The sequence below is a fragment of the Capsicum annuum genome, chromosome 4 (assembly GCF_002878395.1).
Source record: "Capsicum annuum cultivar UCD-10X-F1 chromosome 4, UCD10Xv1.1, whole genome shotgun sequence".
Lineage (NCBI taxonomy): Eukaryota > Viridiplantae > Streptophyta > Magnoliopsida > Solanales > Solanaceae > Capsicum > Capsicum annuum.
The window spans coordinates 125,907,457-125,917,949 of NC_061114.1; the positions used below are offsets into that span (position 1 = coordinate 125,907,457).

The following is a 10,493-nucleotide window of genomic DNA, read 5'->3' on the forward strand; positions in this document are numbered from 1 at the left end:
AATCATGACTTGAGTATGATTTTGCACCTCGACACAAATGGACATGTGAAAATTTTCACTTCACCGTGGTGCAGTGCTATCGCGTTGCATCACTGGAAATGGATGAGTGCAAATTTGCACTTTACCGCAGTACGTTACCTATTTCACCACGATTTCTTGCGTTACACGGGTCAATTGCATTGAGCTATTGGAAAGGACGATTGTGATTTAGGGGCTCATCGTGATGCTCATCGCGACATGATATAATCGTGGTAAGCTGCTACCTCACACAGAAAATGCAATAACTTATCACCTGGGTATCAGATTAAGCAAAATTTGTATCGTCGGAAAGATGACTCAATTATCTGAAATTTGTGGTTCTTGATCTTGAAAATTATACATAAATCAAGAGTTATACACTTTTAAAATTTACCCTTATAGAATCAAACTCCAAACTTTGGACGAATCTAAGGTTATTAGCACAACATGGTTGTAAGTGATTTCTATGAATATTTTTCACCTACTAAACACTTCACACACTCAGAGCTGAACTGAAATAGGAAAAGTATGGGGTATTACAATATCTCCCCCTTAGGAATATTCATCCTCGAATGATACTAGTTATGTTGAGGATACTGAGGAATTGAAACTATATACTGGCGTGCACAACTATAAACAGAACTGTATGGCTGAATCTAAAACATAGTGGCGACTGACCCAATCTGTAAATGTATGAAACAAGATGTAGATAATAACATGGATGGAACTGAGACTGGAAAAGAAATGATTTAAGAAAGACTGTTACCTTAGGTTGAATCTTATTTTGCAGAGAAGTGGTGAGGATACTTGTTTCACATGTCTGCTTCTGCTTCCCAAGTGGCACCCTCAATAAACTGATTCCGCCAAAGAAGTTTGACCAAGGGAACTTCTTTGTTCCTTAATCTATGGATTTGGTGATCAAGAATCTCTACTAGAAGTTTTTTCCTAAGAATGGCTATTCTGAATACCTGTGCTTTCTAGAGGGACTACAATAGTTGAATCATCTATACACTTCTTCAATAAGGATACATAGAACACTGGGTGAACTGATGACAAGTTTGTAGGTAGCTCAAGATCATACGCTACCTTCCCTACACGACTTAATATCCTGTAGGGACCCATATATGGGGACTAAGCTTCCTCATTTTTCTAAATCTCTTCACCCCCTTCATGGGTGAAACCTTCAATTAAACTAAGTGATTGACTTCAAACTCAAGATCTGTTCTCCTTGCATCTGCATAAGATTTATGAAGACTCTTGAGTTTCCTTTAATATCTCTCAAATCAACTAGACTTTATCCATGGCTCCAATCACCATATCTGGCCTAATCAAAGTGGCCTCACCCACTTTAAACCAACCGACTTGTGATCTATATCTCCTCTCACACAGATCCTCAAATGGGGCCATCTAAATACTAGAATGGTAAATGTTATTGTAGAAAAACTCAATTAATAGCAAGTGTCATCCAAACTGCCTTTGAAGTCAAGAAAATATGCCCTCAATATATCCTCTAGGGTCTGAATGGTCCTCTCTGCCTGACCATCTTTCTAAGGGTGAAAAGCTGAACTGAGATTAATTTAGTTACCAAGACCCTTCTGAAAGGCCTTCCAAAATTGAGATGTAAACTGAGTACTCCTATCTAAAATGACATACAAGGTAACTCCGTGCAATCTAAGAAACTCTCTAATAGATAGCTTAGCGTAATATTCAGCTATGTAGGATATTTGAACTGGCAAAAAGTGGGATGAATTGGTTAACCTGTCTATAATAACCCAAATCAAATCATGTTGACGACGTGAATAGGGTAATCCTTTCACAAAGTCCATGTTCACCTCTTTCCACTTCCAAGTGGGAATACCAAACTCCTACAATGTGCCACCAGGTCTTTGGTGCTCTACATTAACTTGTTGGCAAGTAGCACACTTGGCCATAAATTCTGCGATATATTTCTTCATACCACTGTACCAATAAACTTCCCGCAAATCATGGTACATCTTGATGGCTCCTGGGTGAATGGAGTAACGCACACATTGCGCTTCTTCCATAATCTGTTGCCTCAAATCATTAACGCACTACGCAAAATATCTACTATGGTCTTGTGAGAAAACCTCCACCTTTTGGTCTTTAACTGACCCATTCAACTTGACCAAACTAGCACTACAAGAAAAACCGCCTTTAGGGAAGGGAAATCTCGTCCCTAAAAGTCCAATTCTAGTCACAAATAACCTTTTAGAATGGGAAAATTCTCATCACGGCTCGTCCTAATAGCCTTCTTCGCTAAAGGTCAATTGCAACGAGGTGCTCTAACTAGTCGTTAAATGTCATTAGCAATAGTAACATATCCAGTCTCAAAAGTACTTTTAGAGACCATATATTTCATCCCAAATAGATGATTTCATTTTTTAAAAAGTAGTTATTTTGTGGTTGCTAAAACACTTTTGCGATGAGTAACTACCTTGCCCTAAATTACTCTATCTGGACAAGTAATTAACTCATTCTTGATCAATCTTTAGAGATGAGAAACTAACTAATCCTTGATAAACCTTTAGAGATAAGCAACAAACTCATCCTAAATTAACGTTTAGACCAAACAATATTATATTTGTATCTCTAATTTACCACCAATGGTATGTTCTGAAACTTCATATCATAAAAGTATATATTTCATTGTTAAAGATAAAATTATTACTGAAAATGTCAAAGTATAATAAATATAATTTCAATATTTTATAAACAATAAAAACTTAACCTATTAACATCTCGAGCTAGAATATTCAATAGTTTCAATACTTTATAAACAAAAAAAATTAATAAATTAACATCCCAAACTCGAATATGATATCAAGCTTTACATAACGCTCGTAGCAAAATAATAATAAGCTTGTGCATCTTCTCTTGTAACTTCAATCTTCAAAAATCTGTCAGAACAAAGTTTTGAAAAGTTAATCCTTAAAAAGCCACGACAAAGGCTCTAGAACAATAACATAACATGATAGAGTTGCATGACATGCTAATCCAATCCTTGTTAGAGTAATTAAAGGTTATCAATACAACAGTGAGAAATAATGCAACAATTGACTCTGTAAAGCATGGACATATATAATAGCAACAACAAGTCCGTTAAAAAGTAAGTGAATGATGATTTCTGCAAGGATGCAGGACACAACTATCAGAATACACATTTTACTTATGCCCCACATATATTCTTTAATAAAGTAAACTAAAGATGAAATGATCTTTAACTGGAGCTATTTTCTTACACCACATATAATTTTTTTTATAATAAAGTAAACTAAATCTGCCCAGAGACAGATTTAACTAGAGAAAAATTGAAGCAGCAAAATAGTTTTAGAAAAAAATGAAAGCAGTAAATCTTCTAGTAGAAAAGGTGAAAGTAACAAATATTCTAGCAGCCATTATTCTGCAAATTAACTTAAGATACCATGCTCAAGTCCACTTATAACAATGCTATACAAGAAAATAAAGATAAATGCAGCCTAACATAATTCTCCAACCAAGTTCAATGTATAATCTTGACAGAATGTAGTTAAATAATAACCAAGCAAAATAAGTACTTACTTGGACAGCAAAATAAGCCAGTGTCATTTACGAATATTTGGAGGTGTTATTTCCTTTACAGGAGTTGGTTTGCCTTCCAACACCTATCAAAACTACCAAGTAAACCTATTAAAACTAATACCAAGTGGAAGGACTATTATTGAGTGTGCTCGATGTTAAGATACTCACCAGATTTTCAAATGCTTCTTTGATCGTTCCTTCAAAAGATTCATATGAAGTAGGAACCATAGCTCCAACATCTCTGAGTGCTTGATTCTTAGCTTGTACAGACTCCATTTCACGACCGCTCTTTGCACCCTATTAAGAGAGTCTCGAGCAAAGTTAGATTTGAGGCATAATACTGGTCCACCAAATCAGAGCTCAGTACTTTTTTTTCCTTTTCGAGAATGAAATCATCTCTCTGTACATAATGAGACGTTTATCTGTGATTCCCTACTTAAGATTAGTGCAACAAATAAATAAATTATAGGCACATTGTTCTTAAGATTCTTGTCCCAATGTAGAATAGCTCTCCACCAAGTTTGTAAACAAATTGTCTTCTTGTTAGAAAATTATAACTGACAAATGAGTCAAATTAAGAAAAATAATTTTATCAAAAAACTTACACACTTCCACGTGGGCGTTCAAAAGGTGATGCACTATGTCATTATGATCCTTTTCATGCTGATATAATGATATTTTTACTCATGTGTTTGATTTAAATAGAAAAGGAAAGGATGATTACCTTATAAACTGAACCAAAATCACCTTCCCCTACTTTTTTATCTGGGCCAAAATTCTTTGTCGCAGCTTTAATCTGTTTGAGAGTAAGTAGACCAGCTTGTAGATCCAGTCCTTTAAGTTCTGTTCAAGATGAAAAAAATCTCAATGGAAGCTAATGGCTATAACACTATGTTTCTTTTTTTTTTTGAAGTGACACTTTCATCTTTGTATCTGACAAATCAAAATGGACAACCACCCATAACACTCCAGGAGGTGCTCGATGTAAAGAAGGGTTTGGGAAGGGTTAAGTTTTAAACATCAATGGAGAAGTATGATGATCGAAAAGACAGATAAAATAATTGAATAGTCATTATATACAGCATAAAAGGAACAAAAATTTTTGACTGCAATTCTTTTATCTTGGCTCATGTCTGCCATTCTAACTGAACCTTTCAAAAGCATTCTTCAATTGAGAAGCAGTGGCTTCACTTTTACTCGGGAAAAGATGGCAGGCCACTATCATGCCTACAAGCTGACCTAATTACTCTAAAACAAAACTGATGCCTAGCGCTTTACAAAGGATAACAAACCAGAATAGCAAAAAATTAGTAATAAAATAGTAAATACTATGGAAACAGGCTAAAGATGCAGAAACAGCAGAAGTTCTCTCACCTATTAAGTTCATCTACGATTTTAGTATCCAAAAAAAATAAGTGCATATCCATGTACCTGACTCACTACCTCATGCTATCGTTGTCAGGTTCCTCCTCACTTAAATCAAGATCAACTTATAATTTCTCCAATGGGATAGAAGGAGAATCATCACCATCACTTAAAGATGCCATTTCTGATGGCTGATACTCCTTTATAATTGTGAAGCTCACTATCATTACTATTAACAGTATATAAGTCATACCCAAGTGAATAATCCCAGGATTTAGAAGATGCCCCATATGTGTACGTGCGTTGAAAATTATATCATTCTTTCTAAAATTAAATATACGAGCTACTTGGGTATCTGCCAAAGCATACTTAGATCTACCAATGTTGACCTCAGAAGGAACAACTTTAATATCGAGAACTATATATTCCATAAGCTGCCTACTAAAAAGTAGGGACATAAAAGATGCCCTCCAGTATTGTTTCACATCTAGAAAATAGTTCCTGAGAGTAAATGGGTCAAGTAAAGCAAAGTGGTTACTCACCTTGTTGTAGATCACAAGTGGTCCTAGATTCCCCAAAGTATTTGAAAATTTTGGTGGAAGAGAAATCAAGTCTTCACGACAAACTAGGGAAATTTCAACTGAAAAAGTATACTTATAGTTGTAATTGTTGCTTTTGGGATCATGAGACACTAGTTATTTGTCATTACAGCTCCGATTAGGAACAACTTTTCCATTGAACTCCACAAACTTTTCAGTATGGCTTCTACTAGAGAAGAACAGATCAATTCCTTGATCTATTTGTTTAATCATGATAGCCTGAGCAGCGGCATTATGCTTAAGAACAAGCTGTTCTAAATAGAAGAATTCACCTGTGAGAAACATGTAGCCGTAGCTGCACTGCAGCCACCCACTGATGCAGTAACCACATTATGTGAAGATCTGGCACAGGAGAAAATGACATCACTAGTTTATAAAAGCTCTCTGCAACTATATATCTATATCAGTCAACATTCATACAGAGCCCTGCAGGAAAATAGTGCAAGAGAATTACAAGAGAGTTAATGACAAAACACCATTGAAGAATATTAATACGCCGTACTTAGAGCAGTGATTAAGGAGGCCAAACATACCAGAAGTGCATATTCCAGGTTGGAATCAAGAACCATAAGAAAAATCTCCGAAAGAAATTTCACCTATGACCCTGTGCCACATTAACAGAGTATCAAACTAGCTAATCATTGTCAGTTGACTCAATCATTCCATTACTACTGCTTCCAAAATTTTGTGCGCATTAATCCTTCCTTTTTCTCCCTCATGATCTTTAAATCAAAGTAAAAGAATAAGAGTAACAAAACTAATATGAGCTACCTCTTATGATAATGGGCCCTGTAATTGCGCGATTCGTCTTTGGATTCCAAGTCTTTGATAATATACCCCCAAGACTCCCCATGAGTTTTTCACCCTGAAATTAAATTTCAAACATAAGTCTCTCAAGGATGACAGGTAGCAATTGCAAAATAGCTTCAAAATGTTCAAGAGATGTCTAAGGTAGTAAAGACCTCTAGGTGGAAGGGTAAAAAGAGACTAGTTATGAATAAATAAATATATATTTCCTTCTAATAGTAAAATGGACAACGGAATAAGTTTCATATTAAAATGAATGGATATGTAAATATACTGGGCATGTTGGTGTTGGTGTTGCTTATGTAAATAGAAACCATCACTCAAACTCTATACACAAATAAGTTAGAGAAAAAAGGTGCTTTAGGAAATGACTACAGGAATATTCAGAAACATAAAGCATACTGACATGAGCCTCCACAATTATGTTTGCTTCTGCGAACTCACAACAACAACAACAACAAACCCAGTGTATTCCCACTTAGTGGGGTCTGGGGGGGGTAAGATGTACGCAGTCCATACCTCTACCTCTGATGAAGTAGAAAGGCAGTTTCCGAAAGACCCCCGGCTCAAGGCACAAGATATCACACAAACCCATAGTAAAGCACAGAAGCAGATGACATAACATAAATACGGCACCCATAAGGAATATAAAACAGAGGAAAGCAGAGGAAAGCACACAGATTCGTAATAAGCATGGAACACTGAATACGGAATCAAAACGGGAATAAAAAATAAAAAAAACCCCACCAAGTAATTCCCTACACTAGCGACCCAATCTGGCCCTACTCTTCTGCCGTAATTCGCGTCTTCCAGACCTTCCTATCTAGGGTTATGTCCTCGGTGAGCTGTAACTGTTCCATGTCCCGCCTAATCACCTCACCCCAGTACTTCTTCGGCCTACCCCTACCCCGCCTAAAACCATCCAACGCTAGCCTCTCACACCTACGGACCGGGGCATCCATGCCCCTCCTCTTCACGTGTCCGAACCATCTCAATCGTGCTTCCCGCATCTTACACTCCACTGAAGTCACACCAACCTTCTGTCGGATAGTCTCATTCCGAACTCTATCCCCTCGAGTCAGTCCACACATCCAGCGCAACATCCGCATTTCTGTCACCTTCATTTTTTGGATGTGGGAGTTCTTAACTGGCCAACACTCCGCTCCATACAGCAAGGCCGGACGGACTACCACCCTATAGAATTTGCCTTTAAGCTTGGGCGGCACCTTCTTATCACACAGCACCCCCGACGCGAGTTTCCACTTCATCCATCCCGCCCCAATACGGTGCGAGACATCCTCGTCAATCTCACCGTTACTCTGGATCACGGACCCGAGATACTTGAACTTATCCCTCTTACATACTTCCTGTGCTTCCAGCTTCACTACTACCTCGTTTTCCCGCCCCACGTCATTAAACTTACATTCCACATACTCTGTCTTGCTTCTGCTCACCCTGAACCCTTTAGACTCAAGAGTTTGCCTCCACATCTCTAATTTGTCATTTACACCCCCTTGAGTCTCATCTATCAGAACTACATCGTCTGCAAAGAGCATACACCACGGCACCTCCCCTTGAATACGCCGCGTCAACACATCCATTACTAACGCAAACAAAAAGGGACTAAGAGTAGATCCCTGATGCAATCCTGTCCGGACAGTGAAATGCTCTGAGTCTCCTCCCGCCGTCCTCACCTAGGTTTTCGCTCCCTCATACATATCCTTAATTACTCTGATATATGCCTGCGGTACTCCCCTCACCTCCAAGCATCTCCAAAGCACCTCCCTGGGGACTTTGTCGTAAGCTTTTTCCAGGTCGATAAACACCATGTGCAGATCCTTCTTCCTTTCCCTATACTGCTCCACCAACCTCCGTACCAGGTGGATTGCCTCCGTCGTCGAGCGGCCGGGCATAAATCCGAACTGGTTTTCCGAGATAGACACTATCCGTCTCAGCCTCACCTCGACCACTCTCTCCCAGATCTTCATAGAGTGACTCAATAACTTAATCCCCCTATAGTTATTACAACTCTGAATGTCCCCCTTATTTTTATAGAGAGGGATCATGGTACTCCACCTCCACGCCTCGGGCATCTTTGCCGTCCTGCAAATTTCATTAAACAATCCAGTCAACCACCTTACACCAGCCTCTCCAACGAACTTCCAAAACTCCACCGGTATCTCATCCGACCCCGTCGCCCTACCCCTACGCATCCTGCGGACTGCCTGTCTAACCTCTTCTACCTTAAAACGTCTACAATAGCTAAAATCCCGACACTCCTCTGAGTGCTCCAGTTCCCCTAACACAATAGCTCTGTCCCCCTCGTCATTCAAGAGCCTATGAAAGTACGACTGCCATCTCTTCTTTATGTGGCCGTCCTCCACCAACACTCTACCGTCCTCCCCCTTAATGCACCTCACCTGATCGAGGTCACGACCCTTCCTCTCCCTAGCCTTAGCGAGTCTAAACAACTTTTTCTCCCCTCCTTTCCCCTGTAACCCTGCATACAAGCTCTCAAAAGCGGCCGTCTTAGCTGCCGTGACCGCTGACTTCGCCTCTTTCCTCGCTAGCTTGTACTCTTTCCTGTTTACCCGCTTCTCTTCTTCGTCCTTACTTTCCACCAACTTAGCATACGCCTCTTTCTTGGTCTCCACTTTCTTCTCCACCCCTTCATTCCACCACCAATCCCCCCGATGGTGACCGGCCTGGCCCCTAGAAACACCCAACACCTCCCTTGCATTCTCCCTGATGTACCTTGCCGCCCTGTCCCACATACTATCCACGTCCCCCCTACACTCCCACACCCCCTTGCCCGCCAACCTCTCCCCTATCTCCCACGCATTCACTGGCGTTAAGCCGGCCCACTTAATTCTCGATCTACACTCCTTACTCCTCCTCTTTCTATTCTTCTTTATACCCAAATCCATAATCAAAAGCCTATGTTGGGTCGAGAGATTCTCACTCGGGAGCTTCTGCGAACTCATATCAGTAAAAAAAGCAAGTCATACCTTGCTAAGATCATGGTCTATGTTTGTTGCAGTTGTATGGTTTCATGTAATTTGTTCTTCCTGTTGATGTAAAATGATCAAAGTTTTTGTTGCATTATCTCTCATGTTTTCTGCAATCTTGATGCAGTTGTTAACAGACTTTATAGTCTTTTCTGACCCGTAGATGGCATAGTTTTCCAAATCTTCTACAGTCTGGCTATCAAAGATGAGTAAGAATATGAAGGAGTCTCTTTAATTTCATCATCATCAAAAGGGTTTGTACTCAAATTGGGGGTAGTTGCAGAAGACTCCGGTGGTGTTTTACTTGATGGTTTTACAGTTTGTTTCTTGTCAGACTCATCGTCATAATCAAAGGGATTCGATCCAGAATTACTATGGATCACGGGATCTGCATATTTTTTCTTAGCATTCCAATGTAAAGGAGACTTCTTAAGACCATGCATTTTATGATAAATAGAAAGTAATCGGATGGGGATGGACTTGCTAGATTAAGAAATTATCTACAGAAAGAGATGACCAAACTATTAGGCAAACGTTATAATAGAGACGAATGTTAGTTTGTTGCTGTAAGACATACACAGAGGCAATTCAATTACAGAACACAACAGAACATCGACTAGAAGCTAAAATATCAGGAGCAGAAAACACACAAGAGATAGCAAGAAAGACTAAAATCAAGCTTTGTTCAGAGAAATAGCACTAATAAGCTTTTATTAACTTTTTTCATAGTTCTTCAGGACAACTCATGTTTGGGTTCACTCAAACACTATTACAGAGAAAAAACTCCTCTAACTCTTTAGACGAAAAGAATAAAAAGTCATTGTTACAATGCATCTTATTATGATAATACCCGATAGTCTGCAATGAAAAATAGTAGTTCCTTATACCCCTATCTGCTGAGTAGAGTAGTTCCTTTCTCATAAGTAGATGCACGACCTTGTAAGCTAGCTTGTGAGCTACTTATATTAAATTATGGTTCACTTCCATTATTGTCGTATTAATTAATTTTCACAAAATAATATTGGAATGGTAACTTATTTTCATTACGAAGATTGAAGGACCATTATAAACTATTCAAAAGTAACACCAAGAAGACCTTCACCTACATCCCGCACTA

The 10,493-nt window shown here is 38.9% G+C and overlaps 1 protein-coding gene and 1 pseudogene across 1 annotated transcript; both read right to left on the bottom strand.

The window, feature by feature from the left end:
• Positions 1-3,612: 3,612 nt before the first annotated feature.
• LOC124898184 (ATP-citrate synthase beta chain protein 1-like) lies at positions 3,613-5,979 on the bottom strand. Its single transcript, XM_047411976.1, has 4 exons — positions 5,834-5,979; positions 4,322-4,440; positions 3,766-3,894; positions 3,613-3,689 (listed from the first exon to the last, which is right to left on the bottom strand). Exons 1-4 carry the CDS (start codon positions 5,844-5,846, stop codon positions 3,684-3,686), a joined length of 267 nt encoding a protein of 88 aa, XP_047267932.1. The 5' UTR covers positions 5,847-5,979; the 3' UTR covers positions 3,613-3,683.
• LOC124897978 lies at positions 5,965-10,056 on the bottom strand (annotated as a pseudogene).
• Between the last annotated feature and the right edge of the window lie 437 nt (positions 10,057-10,493).

Excerpts from the sequence above, each read along its gene's own strand:
- LOC124898184 (XM_047411976.1), bottom strand. Across the intron at positions 3,895-4,321 it reads ATTTTGGTTCAGTTTATAAG|GGTGCAAAGAGCGGTCGTGA; the intron begins GTAATCATCCTT and ends CTCTCTTAATAG.